Here is a 25761-nt window from a genome sequence, read left to right as displayed (position 1 = left end):
TCTGCTCACCCCGTCTTTAGTGTCACACTCCTGAAGGAATCACAATTACACTGGAGCTTACATTAAACATAAAACACTGGCAACCAACTGGTGTGGGGGTAGAGGTCTTCATGGGTTCGATTGAACCTGAAATTTGGCTCTAGGTCTGGTTGTCATCGGGCCCATTCAGGTTAAATTGTTTACGGGTCCATTCAGGTGCGGGTCACCCTTTAAAAAAATGTGTTTGGGCATTCCGAGTGGTGCAGCGGTCTAAGGCACTGCACAGGCACAATTGGCCCAGCGTCGTCCGGGTTCGGAGAGGGTTTGGCCAGCTGGGATTTCCTTGTCCCTTCGCACTCTAGCGACTCCTTGTGGCAGATCAGCTGCCTGCAAGTTGACTACAATCACCAGCTGAACTGTGTTTCGTCCGACACATTGGTGCGGCTGGCTTCCGAGTTACGCGAGCAGTGTGTCAAGAGGGAGAGGGGTTTGGAGGACGCATGGCTCTCGACCTTCGCCTCTCCCAAGTCCATAGTGTAGTTGCAGTGATGGAACAAGATTGGATTTCGCAAAATTGGGGAGAAAAGGGGGAAATTGGACTTGGGTCTGGGTCCAACTTTTAGGACCTGTGAAGATCTCTAGTGTGGGGTTAAGTCTCATTCGAAAAGCACCATAATTGCATATTTCCACTCGAGACTTGCCTCAGTTTTTTACCAAAAAGTCTCAGACTTGTGTTTCCAATTCCACAGCTCTGCTCGAAAAAAAATAACACTAGGGTCTACATTAACATATTCACTGGCAACACAATGGTGCTGTAACGGAAAAACCCAGACACAGGTTTAGCCTAGTCATGGACTGAAAATCGCCATTGAAAGTACTTCGTCCAGGACTAGGCTCAATCTGTGTCCGGGAAACCGCCTCTATTATGGCTAAGGGATACTATATTCACAGTGCTGAATTGTGTAGTATTTTAACTGTATTACTTGTACAGAAACTATAAAAGTGCTGAATTAAATCTATTTAAACTTTCAAAAAATAAAAATTAGAACAAAGATTTTATTCATCTTTATTAAATATGAATTTACCACATGAAATATCCTAAAATCTCTAAGTCTTGCACGCTATGAAACTGCAAGCATTCAAATCACCTAATACAAAACCAACTTTAAAATCAAAACAAATACAGAAAATCCATGAAGCGGAATTCACCACTTGAGATTACATTAAATAAAGCCTGCCAATGGGTTTCTACATTTAATTGTTTGCAGTGTCTGAACAAAATTTGCATTCTTATGAAGTCAATCATTGACAGTGTTTCTAAATGGAAAATAAATAGCTAGGCCAATAAAACAAAGCAGTTCAGGTTTTGGATTTCCTGAAGACAATTTAGAGTACAACTAAGCATTTGCTTTGTCACGTCACAGTAGCATTTCAGAAACTCCGATTTAAACCAGGGATCAACATATTGTATATTGCATACTGCTTCACGGGTGGCTGTTATTCTTATGAATTACAATGCAAAGGAACAGTTCCATTTAGAGACTGCATTAAATACTTGGGAATTTAAGACGGTATTAATTTCTTTTTAAAAGACACAACTAACAAACTTAAATGCTGCTGGCATTACACTGGTCATCTTCATACTCAAACATGGGGTTCATAGACATGAAGAAATTAAACAGAATGGCAAACCTTTGTAACAACACTTATGTTTGTTTTAGTATGTAATGGAGCATTTTCATGAGGCATCTTTGGCGATTAACTTCAGTAGACAGACCAGAGAATTCATCAGCAGTATGTTAACTTTGCTAAGGTTAAGCAAATGACGAATTAGTATAACAAGTTGGTTAATGTGCTCTAAACCGCATACAACATGGGTTAAAGTTGCAACGATCTGGAGCCAATCCTGTTTCAAATCAGGGGTTCCTTCATCTGCATCAAATAACTTTAAAACAAAACCTAGGCATGTCTCACCTGACCAGTCTCTCCCTTTACATTGACAACTCCAACATTCACCTGGGTGCAACACAAAGACGGACCACTGTACAGCACAGGTCCAAGACCGACAAAACATTGAGACGTACTGTACAACCCTACTTTAGTGCTTCAACAACAATTTACCTTTAATTTAAAACCTCCAACCACCTGTTAATTCGTTTGACAAGTTGTGAAACCCTTAGATTGGAGAGGGGGGAAATGGAAAACTATTTTAGGCTTCAGATTAACAAAAGATAATTGATGGGAGATTAAATTATTAGTTTGATACAGTGGGTTTATCAGAGAACGAAAGGCTCTGCATTCAACCAGGCAGCTACTGCCCACCCTCTCTCCATTTTATAATGTAATGCATATGTACACCTCTGTCACATTTACACACAGGCCCAAAACACGTTCCTTTAAATACATTTGGGTTTGACAGAGCTATTGCCATTCATCTGAATATATTGTCACTGAAGTCAATATGCTAGTGGACAAAAATAGGCATTGCATTTCTACTTTCATTACACCCTACTGCAACTACAAAAACTGAGACAGTTAGCTCTTCAGTTCATCACTGACAAGCAAAATAAACTGACATGAAAATAAATGTTGATTTGATAGCAACATTAATCATCTTGGCTCCATGACAAAATGATTTAATGGAAGTAGCCAATCCAAAGTAATCCCATGAATACTTTGATTAAATTAAGTTATAAAGTAAATTAGTTCTTAGTGACAAGACAACAAATGCAATGAATAGGTGGCCCCCCCAAAGCCAACTTAAAACAGTCACACTTAAAGACTTAGCTGCAATATCCTCAAACACACAATGTACCATTTAAGTGGCAAAATGTAGATACAAAATGGCAAGAGTTTTAGCCAAATGTAATAACTTGAATCAGATAATGGTATACATTTCTCAAATTACATTTGTCATTGTATTGTTATTTCAAATAAAATCACACCCTTGCTTTAAGATGCTATGGAGTGCAGCATTTGCGATGTATAAGTGAAAGCGTGGATGAGTGTCTACAATACTACTACATATAGCGCTAGTGTACAGCAGTCTGCAAACTAGATTGTGCGTTAATTTTGTAAGAAGAGGTCCCTCAAGCTGTGCGTGGAGCTCTGGTATTAGCAAGGACAGAGGAGCAGCACAAAGCCAGACAGTGATATGGACAGGCAATGGTCTGATTAGCTAGCTAACATATATGGACACGCACATGGAAAGTAATGGCAAGACTAGTACAACACAGCAGTCTGTAGCATTTTACTCCCACCTACAAAGACACACAGAAAAGGGCTGCTAGGATCTAATATAACTTCATGCAATAGCCCTCAAGTAGAAACAAATGGAGCATGTGGAGAAAACAGCAGTAGAGATTTAAAGTGTGGAATCCAAAGGAGTGACAAACAGTACCCCAAATTCCATGGGTTAAGAGAAATGCCAGAAAAGGAAAACCCTACAAAAAAAAAAGTAAATGATTACACTACACTCTGTAGAAGGGTTGACCTTGTCACTACAACCTGGTCCTGGGGCCACATAATCTAATGGTTCCATTGATGCCTTTAATCTACTCTGTGAACAGTTATTAGGCCTGGGTAACCAGGTTAGGCTACTTGCTCTCTAATCAATGACTAAAACAGATCAATTCAGGTCAGTCACAGGAAAAATGTGCAGCTCCTGAGGCCCACTAGAACTAGTGAACTTAACAAAACAAATATTCACATTCATCTTCACTAGCAGTAATATTGAACTAACAAGAGTTGCAAATCCTGGGAATGAGAAGGATATATTCAGTGAATTAAAATGTACTCTGTCTGTGTTGGAGGAAACAAGTGGAGGTCCAGGTACACAGCTTAACACAACAACTATGACAGGGAAAGGAATGTGAGCAGGATTCAAGCTACAGACCAGATATGGAGAGCTAGCAGTGTGTTTGTGAGGTAAGAATGAATTGAATACTGCCGCACTACAGTCAATGGCAAAAAGCGTGACAAATGTGATTACACAGAGTACTGCCAACAGGAGCAGTGCTGCCTAGAACGGGAACACTTAAATGCTATGCTGAAACAAAAACAAGGGTTCTTGTGTGTGTTATGTCAAGAGCTTGTGTGTGCGTATACAGCTCTACCTGTCTGTGGGGAGAGCTTTGACAGTAATCCTGTATGTGTGCGCGAGCATTTAATCTGTACAGCGGCATGGGGTGTGTTTACGCTAGGCAGGCTGCTACCGCCCATTTCCCACCTCTGTGCAGCAGCAGCAGCAGCCCCCCCCCTCCCCCCAGTATCTTCAGGCCCGCCTCTCTCTGTGCTCCTCCGCACCCCCCTGGGTCCCTTCAGTTACTGAAGCTCCTTCATTCTGTTGAGGGCGCTGCCGGCGTGGAACCACTCGACCTGGTTCTCATTGAAGGTGTGGTTCAGGGTGATGATGTCCTGGCTGCCGTCACCGTGCTTCACCACTCCCTTCAGGGGCTAGAGGAGAAAGACAGCTGGCCTGTAAGGCATCCGTGTAAAATACACATACTACCAAGTCCCATCCCCATTATATGGAGGGAAGTAATTTGGATGGCTGAATGGTCAATGACGCTCACCTTGCCGGGGGCAAAGGTTGCGAGGCCTGTGATGGAGAGCTTGTCATCGGGGCGGATTTTGTCATAGTCGGTGGGGTCGGCAAAGGTCAAGGGCAGCATGCCCTGTTTCTTCAGGTTGGTCTCTGAGAAGAGGACAGAATGGCAATGAGGAGAAAAGAAAGAAAACAAGATAGAAAAAAAGAAAGTGGGGAACAAGAGGGAGCTTTGCGAATTGGCTCGTATCGAGCTCCATTGTGTAAACAGAGAGGCCTTCTACCACAGCGGGGCAGATCCATTACATGCCAAGTCAAGGTCATAGAGAACAATGTGCACATTCAAAGTGTGTGGGTGATCTTGTTTCTAATCCCGTTTCCCCTCTTGTGCAATGGGTCTCATGATAGCTACATGAGCTCTGTCTCAACACAAATAGTCTCAGATTGAGCAGGTTCCCACCAAAAGCTTTTCCTCTCATGCTACCCACCCACATTCCCCACCACACCCCTATACCCTCTCCTCTCTCTTGGTGACTCCACATGTAGCATCTAAGCGTACCATGGATCCTGGCGAAGCTCTTGACGAGGATGACCCTGCCTCCCAGGTGTCTGGGCTCCAGGGCTGCGTGCTCTCTGCTCGAGCCCTCCCCGTAGTTGTCATCCCCCACAACCACCCACGACAGACCGTTAGCCTGGTGGGAGCAGAAAGGGAATATTTCTTAAAATCAGATTCAAATTTAAATACTGTCATTCTGGGACAGCCCAACAGCCTCTATAGGTCCTCTCCTGACAGTTACTGTCTGTCACACCTTGTAGTGGCGAGCCACGTCAGGCACGCCCCCGTACTCTCCCGTCAGCCGGTTCTTGATCTTGTTCACCGCGTCGTTCTCGATGTTGATTGCTCCAATGAGCATGTTGTTGGAGATGTTGTCGAGGTGACCGCGAAACTTGAGCCAGGGGCCAGCAGCGCTGATGTGGTCTGTGGTGCACTTGCCTTTCACCTGCAAAACAGGAAGGAAGAAAAGAGACCGTAGGGTAAATGGCCATCCAAATGTGGCACCACATGCCTGAACAAACATCTGCCAACTCAGTGGTTTCTAAGTCTCTAATAATTAGAATGTAATGCCACTGTTGAAGGCCTCTCAATTCCAACCATGGTCCTTGGTGGAGGATAGAACTCAGCCAAACAGTGAGAAGAGGCCTTCCTCATCATATAGCTGTCTTGACATCTCTTCTACACCTCTCCCCTTCCCTCACCTTGATCAGCACTTGCAGGTCCTCAAGGTCCTTGCCGTTCCACTTGTCAAAGGGCTCCAGCAGCTGCAGGCGGGTGCTGGTGGGGCTGACGTCCACCATAACAGAGCCGCTCTCGGCAGGGGGGTGTTGGTAGGTGTCCTGGCCGGGGTCAAAGTCACGGGCAGGCAGCTCGTCGCCATTGGGCGGCTCCAACTTGAATTTCTCACCATTGGCCGCAGTGAGGTAGTCAGTCTCAGGATCGAACTTCAGGGTACCAGCGATGGCCAAGGCTGTGACAATCTGTATAGGAAGAGAGAGGGTTATTAAGGCAGTTACAGGGGGACATAGTGTGGACGTCATAATATAAGAAGTGTGTGTGTGTTGTAATTATTGGTACCTCAGGAGATGTGACAAAAGCATGAGTGGCAGGGTTGGCATCATTCCTGGAAGTGAAGTTCCTATTGTAGGAGGTGACGATAGTGTTCTTCTCCCCCATCTTCACATCCTTCCTGTCCCACTGGCCAATGCAGGGTCCACAAGCATTAGCAAGGACCACTCCACCCACATCCCTCAGGATCTTAGACTGAAGGAGAAAAAACAAACATAAGAATGCACCTACAAATCAAGTAAAGAGCAACTAGTTTGGCAATGGACATTTTTCCCAAAAGGTTTGAACTCACAAAGCCATCCCTCTCGATGGTGGCGCGGATCTGCTCAGAGCCGGGGGTGACTGTGAACGCAGCCTTGCACTTCAGGCCTTTGTCTAGGGCCTGCTTGGCCAGGGAAGCAGCACGGCCCATGTCCTCATAGCTGGAGTTGGTGCAGCTGCCAATCAGACCTAGTGGGACCACAAGGGACCACCGGAAATCAGGTTAATAAAGATAGGAGAAACGCAGGTGATTTTAACAGTCATGTAAATATGCCTGCAAATATATGATAATGAAATGTTACTGTACTTTCCTATTATAGGGCTTTCCTTTAATATTAACAGAGAGCAAAATGTATACTTTTTAAGGGAGTGTTAAAGATACCGTGTGACTGCTGGTGCTGATACTGACCCACTTTGACCTCCAAGGGCCAGCCGTTCTTTTCAGCCACAGCACCAATCTCAGACACTGGGTGGGCCAGGTCAGGAGTGAAGGGCCCGTTGATATGGGGCTTCAGCTGCCAGGGACAGAAGACAGACAAACAGTTAGCATTGACAATGTGTGTTAATTCTTGAAAATATATTATATAAATACAAGTAATGGATGTCAGCCTAATAACAGAGTGGACTCACCTCACTCAAGTTGATCTCAATGACATGGTCGTACTTGCAGCCTTTGTCAGGGACCAAGTCATCCTTATGTTCGTCAGCCAGGGCAGCGATGTCTGGAAGTAGATGGAAAAAGTCCAAAAGAGAAAACAAAAATGCTAAGGGACTATGCTGTATGTGTATCAGTGGCTGCGAGACTGACACGGAACATATTGTGCAATAACAGGCTTTAAAAATATTCCAGAATGTCTTATTGTGAGTACTAACCTGCACGTCCAGTCTTATTCAGGTAAGTCTTCATGCGGTGGTTGTAGGGGAAAACAGAGGTGGTGGCCCCAATTTCAGCTCCCATGTTACAGATAGTTGCCATACCTGCAACCAGGAGGTGGGAAAAGTCACTTCAAGTTTCTATGTAAACTAGCACCAAATCAAGACCAAACCACTGTACAAACAACTGAAACAAGCAGTGTTAAAACAAACAGCGTAGAGTAGTTTACTCACTAGTTCAGGTAAACCTTACTATCTTTTGGCCTCACCGGTGCAGGAAATGGAGTCAACGCCTGGGCCATGGTACTCCACGATGGCTCCAGTGCCCCCCTTCACTGTCAGGATACCAGCCACCTTCAAGATAACATCCTTGGGAGAGGTCCAGCCTGATAGACTACCAGTCAGCTTTACTCCAATCACCTGATGGGGAGGATGGAGTTATTACTACATTTGTGAAAGGTCTGTTTTTTTTTTTTATACATGTAGGAAGGAGATAGATACATGAGTGGGTGAAGGGAATGTAGTGAGGTGGTTCACTGTCATGCAGCTCACATTGGGACACTTGAGCTCCCATGGGATACCAGCCATGACGTCGACAGCATCAGCACCACCCACTCCGATGCAGATGGAGCCCAGGCCGCCCCCATTAGGTGTATGGGAGTCTGTGCCAATGAGCAGGACGCCTGGGTAGGCATAGTTCTCTAGAATTATCTGTCAAGGGTAAATGAAATATGTTAGCCAATGCACAACAATCCTTTGAAGTATTGATCACAATAACATTGAGATCTGAATGTATAACAGGTTTGATATCACGAGTGAACAATATATTCTGCTACTCGTTTCACAGCAGTATTCCTGAGCTCCAATCTAGTTGTTAATCTAAGTTCAGAAGTGGATATTGTTCAAATACAAAATTAGTCTCATGGCAGCTCAATCTAACCAGTTTAGTTCCAGTACCTGGTGAATGATTCCAGAGCCTGGTTTCCAGAAGCCAACTCCATATTTGGCTCCAGCTGTCGCCAGGAAGTTGTAAACCTCCTGATTCACTTCCTGGATTAAAAAGGACCAGGGAGAAGAGTTTGGGGTGTCAGTTGAGGAGAATATATTTTCAGCTGGTAGTCCCCTTTATGTAACGTTCACAGCACATATTTGGCTGCAGACCTTAATTCCCCTTTAATCCCTGTCCCTCAAGTTGACCTCTGGAATTGGATGTAGTAAGTGTCACCCATGCTAAATATTCCTTAGGGCTTCGCTTTGTCTAAAAAATATGTGATGCTGTGTGTGTGTGTGTGTATGTGTAGCAGTTAACCAACATTCCCTCTCATTTGGGTCATCTTGGCCCCAATGCAAAACTTATGGTAGGCAGTCATTGTAAATAAGAATTTGTTCTTAACTGACTTGCCTAGTTAAATAATGGTTAAATAAACTTTTGGTTACCCCTAGGATCTTGTGATACCATGGAAAAGATGACCCCTCTGTAGAACACCCTAAATCTCAGCCAACAGAAATCAGCTGGAACCCAAAAACATCTGGACAGGCCCTTGAGTTTCCTCTGCTCCCTACTGACCTTGGCCCTCTTTAGATCCTCGACCCCTCCGATCTGAGCCTCAATCAGGTGGTCACAGTGGATGGTTGAGGGCACGGCCACCTTGGGCAGGCCGCTGCTGATGAACTGTAGCATAGCCATCTGGGCCGTGGCATCTTGCATGGCCACACGGTCCGGACGCAGGCGCAGGTAAGTGCGGCCCCTGGCGATGTCCTGCCCCACAGGGTCATCCAGGTGACCGTACACAATCTTCTCCGACAAGGTGAGGGGGCGATTGAGCCTGAGGTGAGAGGAGGGCAGGGATTGGAGGCCACTGTGGCTAGAATTGAACTTCTAAAATACATTTTAAAAAGGTTAACTCACTAGGAGGAATGCTTTGTAATCTAAAGTTGGCTCAGTGTGGCCAGTGTTGCTGAACATGAGAAGTCTACACGCTAACATGCCAAAGTGAGCAGTTGTAATGGGCATGTCATAGTAGTAGTAGTAGTAGTGGTGGTGGTTATTAACAGAGGAACACTGATGAGCGCTGGGTGTGAGGTTGGAAAGGTAGCTACTGACCTCTTGCGCACAATGTCGATGTTCTCATGCAGCTTCTCATAGCTGATGCTGGTGCCAGGCTCAAAGCGGCTCATGGCCACCTTGGCTTTGGCATTAAAGGCTGCCGAAACATGGAGACGCCTTGCCCCTTCTCCAAGGACAAGCTAAAGGAAAGGGGGGTACATTTTTAGTAATGATACATCAAACTTGGAAACATGTTCATCATCATGGAAGAGGATAGAGGGGCTTTTAAGTTTCTAATAATTGCAAACATAGGACCTAGTCTCCTCAAACTCAACTCCGGACCTCAAAGCCAGTTCCACTGCGTTCTCATAACTGTACCATGTGGGTGCAATTATCAGGTAGATCAGAAAACCAGCAGGTTCCAGACCTTGTAGGGTAAGAGTTGAATTTCCTCAACCTAGTCTATAGCCTAATGAACAGAAAGTTTAAACAGAGACATATAGGATTCATACTCTCAGAGAACAAGATAAAGTTTCACTTGACTCATGTTCAAAGTGTTAGGCTCTGTTATTATGGGGGTCATTTCAAGTAAACATGTTGGCATTATCAACAGAGAGGCCCAGACAGACAACATTATGGATTTTCATGCTGGTTGAAGAATCCCAAAGCCAAATCAAATAAAACAGTTTTTTTTTTTAATGTTTTAAAACAAGGCCACCATAAAATTACTCATCTACAATCTGCATGATCTCCATGTGACTTATGTTCCATCACCTCTGACACAATGGAGACTGACAGCAAGACTAATAAAGTAAAAACTAGATCATTGCATTACACTAAGTAAATCTGTCAGCCAGCTACTTGTCACTCATTTTCCCAAATACACAGCATGAGTAGCCAACTGTTGGTTCAATTAGTGTTTAGCCCTAAAGGAGACACCTAATCCCTACACATTAGCACAACAATTTTGTGACAGCTCAAGTAGCCTAACCTAGTTATGATTTTCAACATAGCCAATCGTCCTCAATAAGATGTTAATCAGCCTGTCTAACTTGAGTTATCTAGAGTAAAAAGACGTAAGCAAATGGAATATCACAACCAACTGAGAAAAATCAGTAATGTTAATTTTCCGAATCAAATATAAATCTACATCATATTAGCAGGCCCTTGGACAAATATCTTTACAGACGACGTAGCAGAACAGTATTGGACAGTGTCCATTCAGATCATTTCATTAGGTTTTTATAAGATCATATCATGTTCAATTACATTTCTAAATGTGGTGCCGCATTGTCCGACATCGTGATTTTACTAAATATGTTATTAGGTGTGGAAATCAGACAAGTGCGCACTTAACTTCAGTAACCTTGAATCACCTTGCTAACAGCTGGACATTTGGTGCAATTTGAAGTATCCAATTTATTGCATTTCGACAACACATTGTATTGTAAACCAGCATTATAAATAAAGCGTAATTATACACTTCCCAGACTAACTTTTAGCCGTTGCATGGAGCGCTAGTTTGTGACGTTACAGTCTACTGGGACACCGCGACCAAACGACAAAGCCGCTAAAATGGATTGTTTACAATATTGATTATTTTAAAAAATATCGTTGTGGACAACAATATCTCGTAATTAATTTTTAACTGAGCATTTGTACTTGATGCATAGTGTTGAATATATTTATTAATATAAAATAAAGTTGTACTTACCCGAAGCCGAGTGACAGTCATACAGTAGGACGCCATTTTGTTCACTGACAAAGCTGTGTTGCTGTCAGGTGACGTCAGGAACCCTAATTTAAACGCGTCCATTTTTTTTGTCCTGACAGGTGTGTTAAAACTGCCTACAAGTGTATATCTCTGTGAATCCTTACGACTCACTCTAATAACGCAAAGTCAAAATATAATATTTCCATACAATTATCAAAGTGGTTCCAATAATTAAAGTGATTCCAATAATTATCAAAGTGGTTCCAATCATTTAAATGTTGATGTTTAGTACTTATCTGTAAGGTTGTCATCAGCTCCCTATAATTAAACTATGCCTAGTTAGCGTACAGTTGATGCACTTTTACAGTTTAAAAGAGTCTATTTTACCTAACTAGGCAAGTCAGAGAAGAATAATTTATTATTTACAACGACGGCCTAGGAACAGTGGGTTAACTGCCTTGTTCATGGGCAGAACGAGAGATTTTTACCTTGTCAGTTCGGGGATTCGAGCTACCAACCTTTCGGTGACAAGCCACTAGGCTACTTGCCGCCCCATGAGAACACCAGCAGCACCATTAGGCTATGAGTTTTACTGATGCAAATTAATTGGACATATTTACATAGTACCACTGATGACAATGACTGATGTGGCACAGCAGTCATATAATGACGTTCCTGAAGAAGGTATTTTGACAGAACTTTGAATCTATAAAACGAATTATAATAATTACTTTTAAGAATTACTCGTAACTCAGTATATTTCTTCCAGTACCTGTCCTGGTCCTGGACCAATGATGTGTCCAAATATTTTCCTTTTTAATCACTCTCCTTATGTGGCTATAGATTGTTGTTGCATATTCAAAAATATAGCATATAAAATCAAATAAAAATACATAAAAAATTATATCAATAGTTAGAAAACAATTCTTAATTTTTGGAAAGTAGGGTTCACTCTGGGGGAGAAAGTAGAAAAAAAGTAGAAACCTTCCCAATCTTACATGGCAACTTTACAGCCTTATGTAATTTTATCTGCAGAATGATTTCCCAAAACAAGTCTCAGCGGGAAATTCAAGCAAATATTGTAAATAACGCAATATGTTTGGAACGACATTACCCACAACTCCTGCAAAACGTCATATCACTTACTTGCTGACTGGACACCCTTTTGCAGCCCAATAAAATACGGGTCCTCCCCCTTCTCAGCCAATAGGGACTCTGTTGCTATCACCGCTTATATTTTTAGCAATGGCACAGTACTTACTTGGCGTTACAAATATCCGTTCGCCAACTAAACTAGGATTTCGCTTTCTGGTTTTGTAGAGCCATGGATGTAATTCTGTGGCTCATGGGTGGGGAGAAATAAAGAAAATGCATTTTGTTATTTATAGCATCGTTGTTCATACCAATATGTTCAATCATAACTACCATAATTTGCTGTCCTCAATTACCCGTAACCTATTTCATATGATTTACTTATTCTTGAAACTATAGGCTTATTACTGAGGGTCGACTATTCTCTCTTATGAGTGTATGAGTTTATTTGATAGTGTACATTACAAAAGTATCAAGAAAGTAGTCCCTATTCAGACCAACGTCATAGAACAGGGGGTAGTCCAGTATAAATGCGCAAGGTTGTCAAACACTAAAGTTTTCTCGGGCAGTTTTGGTCATCCTGTCGGTTGTGGAAATGGAGACCGTATGAAGAGAATACGTTTCAATACCCATTTAACACACCACATTATATCTGCCTCTAAACAACTACTTTGAAAAGCCACATCACCTTCAAATGCAATGTAAAATACGGGAATTAAAACCGCAGGAACTGAACACAAGCTGCATTAGTAAGTATACACAGCGTCCGCATATAAACATGTATGGCATTGACATACATTTTTATTTATCTGCCATAACCGTACATTTGGCTAGATGGTGCATCCTCATGATTTAATCAAAGAGGCTTTAGGACTCTCAAAATATGCCCTGCCTTTTGAGAAACAGACACTGTAATTGGTTCTGTCATCCATTTTAGATTCTGTTTATATTTATTTTTAGAAGGACCCACTCAAACTCTTATTTGAGATTCGAGTCGTGTTTATTCTTCTCATATACAGCTAATCCATTTCTTCCTGTTTTCGGGCAGGACCAATTATTATTGAGCTATTGTAGTCCTGCTCATGTGTCGATATAATGACATGAGACCGCAAATTCACCACTTTATTAGTCTCCTTACAAATTGGCATTGTAAATAAATGAAGGTCTTACACTATTCTAACAAACTGGATGTGTCCTTATTAGGGAAATGTGTTCTGCTACTATATACAGGTATAGTTTCCACTTGAATAAGCTTGCCACGTTACAGTGAGTGGACAGATGTGTGCTTTATGGTGGTGATGATGCACTGTAAACAATGTCAACTATCAGATTAGGTCATGTAACTACTGTTGGTGTGTGTAGTCTACTTAGTAGTAGGATACAACCATGACAAACAAACATGTTCATGGTTGAGTAATGTTGCTTTAACTAATACAGTGTATGCATTATAGGTCAATTGTCAAAATTAACAACTAGGATCCATTTTGATACATGACAGGTTTTACTTTGTACTGTACATAAAGTCCCAGCTGCATATGAAATGATGAAAAAACAGCTTTGTAGGGATGACATTGAATGACATTGGATATGGGAAATGACTATGGTGGTTAATGCTTTTTGAAGCTGTACTGTAAACTTCATTATCATTGATTTAAATGTAGTCATGAAAGTTTGTTTGCCGTCTGCCAAACATCTCCAATTGAATGGTTTCACACCTCCAAATGAGCTTCTTCATAGATTTAACACAAGTAAAATACTGTCTTAAATAAGAAGTGAAGTCAGGTTGTGTATTGTATCTTGTTCTTGCCCATTTTATAGCCATCGATGCAATGTTCTGCCTGCAAACAGAGTAGCTATATCTCATACCAATAATTAGCTTGAGAAAAAATATAATCTGATTCACAATATAAAATTCATTGTCCTTGATGCATACATTATAACGATGTTCTCGTAGATCTCAAGTATACAGTTGTTAAATTTAGCTTGCTGGGTAATCCTGCCTGCTGGGCAATGTTTATGGTGCGTAGGTGGACTATGTATTGCACGTGTTGTGATGACGTTAATAGTGCTGCATGGTGGGAAATGGTGTCCTTTATGCACTGTAGCCAGTACCTTGCCATTTACAGTATGCAAAACATGCCTACATGTGAACTGTACACCCACAGCCTTCTCTCGCACCTACACTGTTTGATTTCGAACTTTCTCTAATTGTGTAATCCTGAGTAGTGAAGCATCTGGCAGAAGCAGATTATCATGGTTTTCTGCCTTGATCACTGCAGCTGTTACTCCCCTCCATGTTGGCTGGCTAACCCATTCACTCTCTCATTATCCCTTCTGTTGAACCTATTTGGTCTGCCTTTTATCTTCCTAGAAATAACACCATGTTTTTATTTTTCCACCAGTTGGATTCCTCATCTCGTTACCTGTCAAGTCTTGTTACCTGGCAACTGAAAACAACTGGTTGGACTAGGTTTTGGCCTCCTGGCCACCAAGTCTGTCCATGTTGACCACCCAGGAAGAGGTTTAAAGATTCTGCCGGATTTCAACTTACCTGCAGTACATGTAGTGGATAAGAAAACATCAGACCTCTACAAGCCAGAGATAACTGTTCCAGTATAGTCTAATTTTGGGCTTGATTTGAATACCTGGCTATCCAGACTGCATTGGCCAGATACAGTCATGCAGCTAGAGGTAAAGGTAGCTCTGAATTTCATTGTGTCCTACCTGTACAACAAACTGCCCCGTCGTCGTGCTGACCTCTTCGGGGAGGAGTTGGAGCGGATACTGTTGTCACGCTATGAAGGCCACTGGTACCCTGAAGCTCCTCTGCGGGGCTCTGCCTTTCGCTGCCTGCACCTAGGGGCCCCCAGGGACCCAGTGGTGGAGCTAGCTGCCAGGAGAAGTGGACTGGACACAGAGGAAGTGCGTGCCAATGTCCCCCCTGAGCTGAGTGTGTGGATCGACCCCTATGAGGTGTCCTACCAAATTGGGGAGAATGGAGCCGTTAAGGTCCTGTACTTGGAGGATCCATCTGGCTTAGGTGGGGAAGGCGAAATGGTGGAAGTAGTAAGTGGAGTGAGTAAAGGGGACATGGAGGTAGAGGAGGCCAAGAGCTTAGGTTTCAACCCTGAGGCCCAGGTGTTTGTTCCAATTGGAGCCCAGATATCTCCAGTTCTGCTTCCTTCCCTCTCCAGCTCACCCACACCTCTCTCGGCCTCATCCTGCCCAGTGATTTTCAGCTATCCCAGCTCCAGCACACCCACGAACCCAACAGCCCACTCTAACACATCCACACCTTCCCCTCCAAGTGGGGCACTCCCTTACCTCCCCTCTCAGCAGCCAACGACCGCACTGCCCAGCACCCGTCTACCGCTGCAGCCCATCACCTTCACCACGGCCAGTTTTGCTGCCACAAAATTTGGCTCCACTAAGATGAAGAAGTGTGGCGGTTCCGGATCGGCTGGCGGCTCGAGTGTAGGTGTGCCCCCGCCACAGAGGATGCTCGCCCGTTCCCCTACCAACATCTCTCCCCCAGGGCTGCTGAAACACAAGCCCCTCTCAGTCTCCCTGCACTCCCTGGGGGCTCAGATCCCCAGCCAGCTCTCCCCTAATGCCAAAGAGTTTGTTTACCCGGCATCCCCAGGGCCCCTATACTTTGACAACGATGCTCCGCCCATACTACCACACTCAAGCCCCTTCCAGCTCCCTCACCCTGCCCACTCCCACCCCTCATTTGAGCCATTCTCCAGCCCCCCACCTGGTCCAGCTGTTGGCATCATTGGTGGTAGCGGTGGGATTTCTTACATTGAGAAGCCCTCATTTGTGGAGGGTATAGGGGGGTATAACCTGCAATATCCCAGCCAGGCCTTCCAGCCGGTGGTGCTGGCCAACTAAGCCTTTCTTATGAGTATTTCTGTTGCAGCAGTAGGGCAGTAATGCTCAAGTATTTTTTTTTGAAAATTGTTCTTACTGATACTACAGCGTAGAATTCGTTTTATTACTACTACAACCTCCACTATATATTTCAATATGATTATTTCCATATCATTCATGTTTTTTTGGTGGATTTTGATTTCAGTTTCTCTAACCAGAGGAGTAACCAGCCTCCTATTGCACATGCATCATTTTCATTGAATGTTCAGCAGAGTAAAATGCCTTTCAGCTTTGGTCTATTGACAGCAGTATGGTAGTTATGCTGTGAAAAGGGACCAATGTCCTGTAAGATGGCTTTGGAAAGCTTAACGCTTTGCAATCTGCTCGGCCTTAGTTACCAAAAATGCACAGAGGGGTTTGTGCGGGTTTGGTGATGTCTTATTCATGCTAACAGGTGTTAAATGTGCTCTTCTGTGGCTTGTGGTCATTGTGAATATAGTGAGTCTGTCACTAGAGCTTTGAAACATGTCTGAATTGGTTTGGCGTGAGGTATCAGTATTTGCCATTCATCAGCTCTGAAATCTGGTCATGGACTTTCTTAGAAAGGGAGCCTGTGTGTAGTGTCTTGGGAAAAGGGAGGGTTTAATGTGCAGGGTATGAGGAAATGTATCTGTCATGACAGGAATAATTACTTCCAGGGAGGTCAGTGAACCTTGGTGAATGTGAGGCAAGTTTATCTTTGTCTTCGGATATAATGATGTACTAATCTCACACAGACACACACACACAGACCGGCTCTGTCAGCAGTGTGTGAAGGTGAACGGGCATTGTTGGAGGGGAATAGGATGCTGCTAAGCAATGGGGATTGTGATGAATGGCTTAGCGTGACTATGAAGGAGAGGTCTTACTCTGCAGGGAAAGGAGGATGGGGAGGGAGTAAGGAGAGGAAAAGGGGATGGCAAGGCAGGGGCATCGATGGCATTTTAACACTTTTTGGCATCTTGGGTGCAATGGCTTTAGACTGATACTTTAAAACCCGGAGCACGTTTCTGTAGAACTTTAGTGGCGTTGCAGCCAAAGGCCCACGCTAGGTCCCCTGCTCTTTAATCCCTTAATTATCTCTGTTCCAGTTGCTGCTCCAGTGGGAGACCAGCATCATATAATGAAAGCTGTTTTCCTTTTCAATTTCCAGGACTATGAATGTTAACTAAACCTGTGTTTTTGTCACTTTATGATGCCATGTCAGATCATTCTCATGAAGGTGGTGGTGATACCCTGACTCCATATAGGTAATCGAGGGGGCAGTAATTGTCACCAGGGTTCAGGCAGCCCCCACCTTTCCTTTTGAGCCATACAACACTTTATATTATTGGGCTATAGATGCCATGTGACACCCCCCCCCCCCCCCCCCGTCATGTAAGGCGCTAAACATTATTTTTTTCTTCTTATTGGCCCATTATGTTCCAGCTGCATCTGCTAAGAAATGTTGGTTCTGTTCCAATGAGATTTGTATTTGGATAGAAGGGGGAGTGTCCCTATCCATCTGAATGTTTTCTAGATTGTGCCATGTTAACATCTGTGTATAAGCTAACATAAGTACACTGGTAATTGCTGTGATTGTCGGTCCTATGCGTGTCATTCAAACTGTTTATTTATCTTTCCGTCCAGGGGTTGGGACGGGAGGATCTCTTTATAAATCTAATGGTTGTGAGGGAAGGGGTCATTTTTACATTTGTAATTTATTTTAAATTTTCTATATTTTTCCTATGTTTTTTTCAAAAGTAATGAAGTACATTTGTAAAGTTGAGAGAGCGAGATGTTATAACAGTAGGAATATGTATATATTATGTTCAGGTTTCCTTTGTTTAGTTATGTGGTGAAGTTATTTTTTACAAAAATAACAAAATATATATATGCAAGTTGGGAATAAAAATAAAGATGTATAAAATAAAGTATTGAATGTGGATTGTACCTTGTACAGAATTTGTCCAATAAAAGACGGGTAAATGTAATTTGTTAAATTGGGGTTTTGAAGAGCTTCAGAGATGAATGTTTACAATGGGTGGAGAGTCCGACAGCGTCATTCTCAGTCTGTTTCTAAGGGCAGTCTGATAACTTGTGTAAGATTTCTGTTCCTTCATAGTTTGTACACTTAAACCAAAATCTCCACATTTAAACCAAATCCCCTTTGTAGTGCTCATATGTTACTAATTTTGTCCCTTATTCATTCATATTCCATCTACATATTGTCCAGTGCCATACATCTTTTCTTTATACCACTAACCTTATTTGTGTGCCTGAACAGTCCTATGACTGAATTGGCTGCCAATTTCATTCTCACACAAAGACTGAGGGAAAGCAAAAAACCCGTTCCTGCAGTCTAATCCTTGATGAGTATTCACCTCACATCCATTTTGTGGTAACATTCCCCTGCTCCAGCTACTATAGCCATAACTTAGACTGTCTTTACTCACACAGACACTGACCCTGGTCCAGTGCAATGTGTAACTAACGCCATATTTTAGACCACAATTGTGTGTGGGGGGGGGGGGGGGGGGGGTCTTAGTCCTTTTAAACCACAAATATTCCAATACATTTCTTCAAGTCAAGAGTTTCAAGTAGGTTTAGGAGGAGGATCGTCATTGAATGTGCTGTTTATTATGATCAGTGACTGGTCAATCCTGGTGGACAGGCTGGTGATGGATAGAGCTATTTTTTATTTGTGCTTGTTGATTCAGTGAGATGTTTGGTTTCCAAAATCCCTACGAGCATCCCAAAGAGCTGCCGCCCCCCATTGCTTAAATAATGGTCAGATTACTCTTGGTAATCGGATGTGTGCTGTATATAATTCCCTGTGCCTGCAAAGCAGGTCTGGCGGTTTGAGTGGTGGCTTGGAGACCATGTTGCGGTCACTGACTGCCAATGGGAAGGCCAGAGGACTGTGACGTTTGAGGGATGGGGGCTGCTCTACTTGGAAGCTCTGATGGATTACAGGAAGACTATAAATATTGTTCACATTGGCTTTTTGGTCACAGGATGGACAGTGTTTTGTTGCAGTATAGTGGTTGGCTGTTGGTATACGTCTTGCATTTAAAAATGATTAACAGATTACACTATCCTCTCCAAGCATTGTAATTAAAAATACTTGGTTTTTAAATGCACTAAAAGCAGGCTGTTCTACCACCAGGATTGAATCAAAGTGAGAAACAGAGTTTTGTATTCTGTCTTTTGCTTCTATCTATCTACGTGTGTTTTATTTAACACTTTGGAATATTTTGTTGTAATAAAGAAGTATTTTCTATTTAACATTTAAGAATAAATGGATATAATTGAAAAGTAAGATATATTAATATAGTACTTTCTCTTTTGCCTGTATTTTGTTATCATTTTCCTACTTCCTATCTGATCTGTACACCCTGTAGATGTATATGAACCTTTCACTACTGAAATGCAATGACCTGTTTTCTGTGCTCCCCCATGGGAATGGGGACTTAGTACTGCACTTTCTTATTGTATCAGATTATTTTTTAAGTTTGTAATAAAACAATTGCAAAAGTAAGCATGGAAAATAATACAGTTCTCTTGTCATTTTTGTCTTTCAGTTTGTCAAATGTGACAAATCCTGGCAAAATAATTATTACAAAATTATTTGGAATAGTGTCTGTTGGCCTTCTTGTGATCATGAATTCTTCTAGTATTTATGTTCCCCTGCGGTATAAAAAGCCCTCGCGAGGTTGTAGAAAATAAACATGTATTTCATAGTATTGCAATACATTCTAATATTGATGTAAACAAATTGAAGTCTGATTAATAATTCAACCCAGATATGAAAACCTCAAATAGCTCATCTCACAAACTCTTCTACTTAGACCCCAGACAAATATTGCCTAATTTCATCACCTAGAAATATGTCCGGTGCATTATTTTGATTGTGTTATTATATCTGTCAGATGTTTGCATGACTCCCTGTTGTGACTCCACTGGGCTCTGCTCTCCTATGGCGTGTCGATGTTTGGCATTAACATGCTTGGTCAGCTACTCCTTGGCTCCCTTTATCTCCTCACCGCCCACTCACCACATCTCATTCCCCTCCTCCATCACCCTCTCATCTTCCCTTTATCTCCTCACCGCCCACTCACCACATCTCATTCCCCTCCTCCATCACCCTCTCATCTTCCCTTTATCTCCTCACCGCCCACTCACCACATCTCATTCCCCTCCTCCATCACCCTCTCATCTTCCCTTTATCTCCTCACCGCCCACTCACCACATCTCATTCCCCTCCTCCATCACCCTCTCATCTTCCCTTTATCTCCTCACCGCCCTCTCACCACATCTCATTCCCCTCCTCCATCACCCTCTCATCTTCCCTTTATCGCCTCTGTTCTCTCACCAAATCCCTATTTTTCCCCTTAGCCTTTCTGCTCTCTATCCCATCGCATTTCCCCACTCGTCCCTCACCACCCCTCTCCTCTATCCCCCCTTGTCTTTGAGGCTGTGTTTATGCAACACTGCTCCCCTGTGTGTGGATGTGATCATTACGCAACATCTCATACTCCATTGGAATACTAATGTTGATGAGGTAGGGGGATAGGCAGAGCAGAAACAGAGGACCTCAAATCTCTGTTTTGTGTGTGTGTGTGTGATAAACAGCGCATGTGTTTGTGTGCATGAGGCAAGAAGAGTGATGTGCTCCTTGTTTGTCTCCCAGCATCACAATGTGCATCCTGTCAGCGTTGGTAAAAAAAAAAACTTCTGTTGGTCGATTGTTCAGGCAAGGTCAAGGCAAGGGCTCACCTTTCATTGAATTCCACTTCATTAATATACATGATACATATCCCATACATTGGTACATACAGATTAAAAATCACAACAGGAAATGCATCTTTATTTAAGAGTTGAAAAAAATGCACTTGACAGGTAAAGTTTGAAATGCCCTCAAAGTAATGTTTATCCTATCAGGAGTATTATAGCTGTTAAAAGAGACCGTTATAATTTTCTTTGGACTGTTTTCTACATACAAAGAGGCTATTATTTTAGGATGACCTTGGCTGTTTGTATTGTGAAGGGCTGTTTCAGCCTGGAGTTGGTATCTTTTATAACAGTTTTCTATGCAGATCTGGTAGGAAGTAACTGTAATTGTATTCATGAACCATGTAAAAAGAAATAATTCAGTCCTGACCACCTCATTGAGAAGACTTCATTATCCTGAAACACGTGTAACATAAGGAACCAAAAACAAACATCTGACATCACAAAAAGCTAACGTCCAGTTAATTTCTAAATAGATATTTAGTATTTTACAAGATGTTTCAAACAAAAATAAAAGGAATCATTTATGACCTTGTGACTGTCCAAGGGCAAACACTACAACAGCAAAGATAGCGCTCAAAATAGGAAGTACACTACATGACCAAAAGTATGTGGACACCTGCTCGTCAATCATCTCATTCCAAAATCATGGGCATTAATATGGAGTTGGTCCCCCCCTTTGCTGCTATAACAGCCTCCACTCTTCTGTGAAGGCTTTCCACTAAATGTTGGAACATTGCTGCGGGGAGTGGTTTCCATTCAGCCACAAGAGCATTAGTTAGGTCGGCACTGATGTTGGGTGATTAGGCCTGGCTTGCAGTCTGCGTTCCAATTCATCCCAAAGGTGTTCGATTGGGTTGAGGTCAGGGTTTTGTGCAGGCCAGTCAAATTCTTCCACACCAATCTCGACAAACCATTTCTGTGTGGACTTCTGCTGAAACAGGAAAGGGCCTTCCCCAAACTGTTGCCAAAAAGTTGGAAGCACAGAATCGTCTAGAATGTCATTGTATGCTGTAGTGTTAAGATTTCCCTTCACTGGAACTAAGGGGCCTAGCCCGAACCATGAAAAACAGCCCCAGACCATTATTCCTCCTCCACCAAACTTTACAGTTGGCACTATGCATTGGGGTAGGTAGCGTTCTCCTAGCATCCGCCAAATCCAGATTTGTACGTCGGACTGCCAGATGGTGAAGCATGATTCATAACTCCAGAGAACACGTTTCCCCTGCTCCAGAGTCCAATGGCTGGGCGCTTTACACCGCTCCAGCCGACGCATGGTGATTTTAGGCTTGTGTGTGGCTGCTCGGCCATGGAAACTTACTTATTGAAGCTCCCGATGAACAGTTATTGTGCTGACGTTGCTTCCAGAGGCAGTTTGGAACTCTGTAGTGAGTGTTGCAACCAAGGACAGACGATTTGTATGCGCTACAGCACTCTGCGGTCCCTTTCTGTGAGCTTGGGTGGCCTACCACTTCACGGCTGAGCCGTTGTTGCTTCTAGACGTTTCCACTTCACAATAACAGCAGTTACAGTTGACCAGGGCAGCTCTAGCAGAGAAGAAATTTGACATACTGACTTGTTGGAAAGTTGGCATCCTATTACGGTGCCATGTTTTTTATTTTTTATTTTTTTATTTCACCTTTATTTAACCAGGTAGGCTAGTTGAGAACAAGTTCTCATTTACAACTGCGACCTGGCCAAGATAAAGCATAGCAGTGTGAACAGACAACAACACAAAGTTACACATGGAGTAAACAATAAACAAGTCAATAACAAAGTAGAAAAAATGAAAAAAGAGTCTATATACATTGTGTGCAAAAGGCATGAGGAGGTAGGCGAATAATTACAATTTAGCAGATTAACACTGGAGTGATAAATGATCAAATGGTCAAGTGCAGGTAGAGATACTGGTGTGCAAAAGAGCAGAAAAGTAAATAAATAAAAACAGTATGGGGATGAGGTAGGTAAATTGGATGGGCTATTTACCGATGGACTATGTACAGCTGCAGCGATCGGTTAGCTGCTCAGATAGCAGATGTTTAAAGTTGGCGAGGGAGATAAAAGTCTCCAACTGTAGCGATTTTTGCAATTCGTTCCAGTCACAGGCAGCAGAGAACTGGAAGGAAAGGCGGACAAATGAGGTGTTGGCTTTAAGGATGGTCAGTGAGATACACCTGCTGGAGCGCGTGCTACGGGTGGGTGTTGCCATCGTGACCAGTGAACTGAGATAAGGCGGAGCTTTACCTAGCATGGACTTGTAGATGACCTGGAGCCAGTGGGTCTGGCGACGAATATGTTGCGAGGACCAGCCGACTAGAGCATACAGGTCGCAGTGGTGGGTGGTATAAGGTGCTTTAGTAACAAAACGGATGGCACTGTGATAAACTGCATCCAGTTTGCTGAGTAGAGTATTGGAAGCTATTTTGTAGATGACATCGCCGAAGTCGAGGATCGGTAGGATAGTCAGTTTTACTAGGATAAGTTTGGAGGCATGAGTGAAGGAGGCTGTGTTTACGGAATAGAAAGCCGACTCTAGATTTGATTTTAGATTGGAGATGTTTGATATGAGTCGAAAGTCACTGTTGAAAGTTACTGACCTCTTCAGTAAGGCCATTCTACTGCCATTCTACTGCCACTGTTTGTCTGTGGAGATTGCATGGCTGCATGCTTGATTTTATACACATGTCAGCAACGGGTGTGGCTGAAATAGCCGAATCCTCTAATTTGAAGGGGTGTCCACATACTTATGTATATACAGTGCATTCGGGAAGTGTTCAAACCTCTTCCCTTTTTTCACATTTTGTTACGTTACAGCCTTATTCTAAAATATATATATTTTTAATCCTCATCAGTCTACACACGATACCCCATAATTACAAAGCGAAAAGGTCATTTAAAATTAAAAACTGAAATATCACATTTACGTAAGTAAATGAGTCTAGAAATTGAGCTCAGGTGCATCCTGTTTCCATTGATCATCTTTGAGATTGATTGAAAACTGATTGAAAAGTTTGTGGTCATACGCACATCCTTAAAAACATAGGTGCTGGGCTAATAAAGAATACTAGTATCGAACAAGAAGGCCCGCACACTGTTAAAGCTCCCAATTCACAGCTTTACTGACAACGTTTACATCCAAAACGGGTCTTCGTCAGGTCGAACAAACAAACTGAGTGCGCATATCCCAAAATATACACATTTCACCTCACATGACCATTGCAGACATGATGCATGGTGGGTGCAAAAACAATTTGTCTATCTCTAATAATTTAATAACAAGGAGATGGGTACATGTACTAGTTCCAGAAAATAATATATTTTGCAAAATGACCAAGTAGATGACCTGGAAGGCAAGACAAATCAAAGTGACATATTCATGTAAGAAAGAGTCTGATATTAAACTCTAGGTTCAGACCTCTATGAGACATGGTACACAAACGGTGAATCCAATACAATTCTCTTCACAATAATAGATTATCAGTATCAATTCAATTCAATTGGACATGATTTGGAAAGGCACACACCTGTCTATATAAGGTGCCACAGTTGACAGTGCATGTCAAAGCAAAAACCAAGCCATGAGGTCGAAGGAATTGTCCGTAGAGCTCCGAGACAGGATTGTGTCGAGGCACAGATCTTTGGAAGGGTAACAACAAATGTCTGCAGCATTGAAGGTCCCCAAGAACACAGTGGCATCCATCATTCTTAAATGGAAGAAGTTTGTAACCACCAAGACTCTGGCCGCCCAGCCAAACTGAGCAATTGGGGAAGAAGGGCCTTGATCAGGGAGGTGACCAATAACCCGATGGGCACTCTGACAGAGCTCCAGAGATCCTCTGTGGAGATGGGAGAACCATCTCTGCAGCACTCCACCAATCAGGCCTTTATGATAGAGTGGCACATGACAGCCCGCTTGGAGTTCGCTACCGCACGGTAAGCGGTACCGAAGCTCCAAGTCTAGGACCAACAGGCTCCTTAACAGCTTCTACCCCCAAGGCATAAGACTGCTAAACTATTAATCAAATGGCCCCCGGACGGTTTACATTGACACCCCCCACCCCTCCATTTGTTTTTTACACTGCTGCTACGCTGTTTATTATAGTCACATCACCCCTACCTACATGTACAAATTACCTCGACTAACCTGTACCCCCGCACATTGACTCGGTACCGGTACCCTCTGTATATGGAGCAGCAGGTAGCCTAGTGGTTAGAGCGTTGGGCCAGTAATAGAAAGGTTGCTGGATCAAATCCCTGAGCTAACAAGGTAAAAATATGTCATTCTGCCCCTGAGCAAGTCAGTTAACCCACTGTTCCCCGGGCGCCGAAAACAGGGATGTCGATTAAGGCAGCCCCCCGCACCAATCTGATTCAGAGAGACACATTTCAGTTGAAGGCATTCAGTTGTACAACTGACTAGGATATCCCCCTTTAATAAGACAATGCAGGAGTGGCAGCGGGACAAGTCTCTGAATGTCCTTCAGTGGCCCAGCCAGAGCCTGGACTTGAACCTGATCGAACATCTCTGGAGACCTGAAAATAGTTGTGCAGTGATGCTCCCCATCCAATTGGAGGTGTGTATTGTCATACCAAAGAAGAGGCTGTAATTGCTGCTTCAAAGTACTTTGAATTTTTTACACATGTGCAAACATTTATAAAAACCTGTTTTGGATTTGTCATGTAGATTGTAGAGGAATTTCTACAAAGAAAATGAACATAGTTTGGGACAACTTGAGGAGTTTCATTTCTACATACAAACTGGCTTTGATCCAGCTTTAACTTCATATCATACTAAAATGACTATCATACCCAAATGTTGGTCTATCGATCTGACAAGATTCTGCACCAAGCTTAAACTCACTGTTTAAACAACTATATGCCTAAGCATACAAAATATGAATGTCAGCGCAATGCAATGCCTTCCATTGAAGCAAATTCAG

The 25761-nt window shown here is 42.9% G+C and overlaps 2 protein-coding genes across 4 annotated transcripts; one reads left to right on the top strand and one right to left on the bottom strand.

The window, feature by feature from the left end:
- Window positions 1-1028: 1028 nt before the first annotated feature.
- On the bottom strand, window positions 1029-12284 carry LOC109898583 (aconitate hydratase, mitochondrial). Of its 3 annotated transcripts, none has more exons than XM_031827570.1 (16): window positions 12191-12284; window positions 9388-9530; window positions 8851-9109; window positions 8241-8333; window positions 7836-7994; window positions 7553-7703; window positions 7284-7388; window positions 7041-7132; window positions 6820-6925; window positions 6442-6599; window positions 6159-6344; window positions 5783-6061; window positions 5335-5526; window positions 5085-5217; window positions 4554-4675; window positions 1029-4434 (listed from the first exon to the last, which is right to left on the bottom strand). In XM_031827570.1, exons 2-16 carry the CDS (start codon window positions 9459-9461, stop codon window positions 4303-4305), a joined length of 2241 nt encoding a protein of 746 aa, XP_031683430.1. In that variant the 5' UTR covers window positions 9462-9530; window positions 12191-12284; the 3' UTR covers window positions 1029-4302. The 3 variants fall into 3 exon arrangements, with proteins under 3 accessions (XP_031683430.1, XP_031683431.1, XP_020349189.2); XM_031827571.1 differs by lacking the exon at window positions 12191-12284 and adding an exon at window positions 11533-11632; XM_020493600.2 differs by lacking the exon at window positions 12191-12284 and adding an exon at window positions 11045-11167.
- Window positions 12285-12682: 398 nt separating this feature from the next.
- On the top strand, window positions 12683-19581 carry LOC109898582 (protein Tob2-like). Its single transcript, XM_020493599.2, has 2 exons — window positions 12683-12885; window positions 14539-19581. Exon 2 carries the CDS (start codon window positions 14816-14818, stop codon window positions 16028-16030), a length of 1215 nt encoding a protein of 404 aa, XP_020349188.1. The 5' UTR covers window positions 12683-12885; window positions 14539-14815; the 3' UTR covers window positions 16031-19581.
- Window positions 19582-25761: the final 6180 nt, after the last annotated feature.

This window comes from Oncorhynchus kisutch, linkage group LG6 (genome assembly GCF_002021735.2).
Source record: "Oncorhynchus kisutch isolate 150728-3 linkage group LG6, Okis_V2, whole genome shotgun sequence".
Lineage (NCBI taxonomy): Eukaryota > Metazoa > Chordata > Actinopteri > Salmoniformes > Salmonidae > Oncorhynchus > Oncorhynchus kisutch.
Note: the sequence above shows the minus strand (reverse complement) of the source record. Positions and strands in the feature narration are given on the sequence as shown.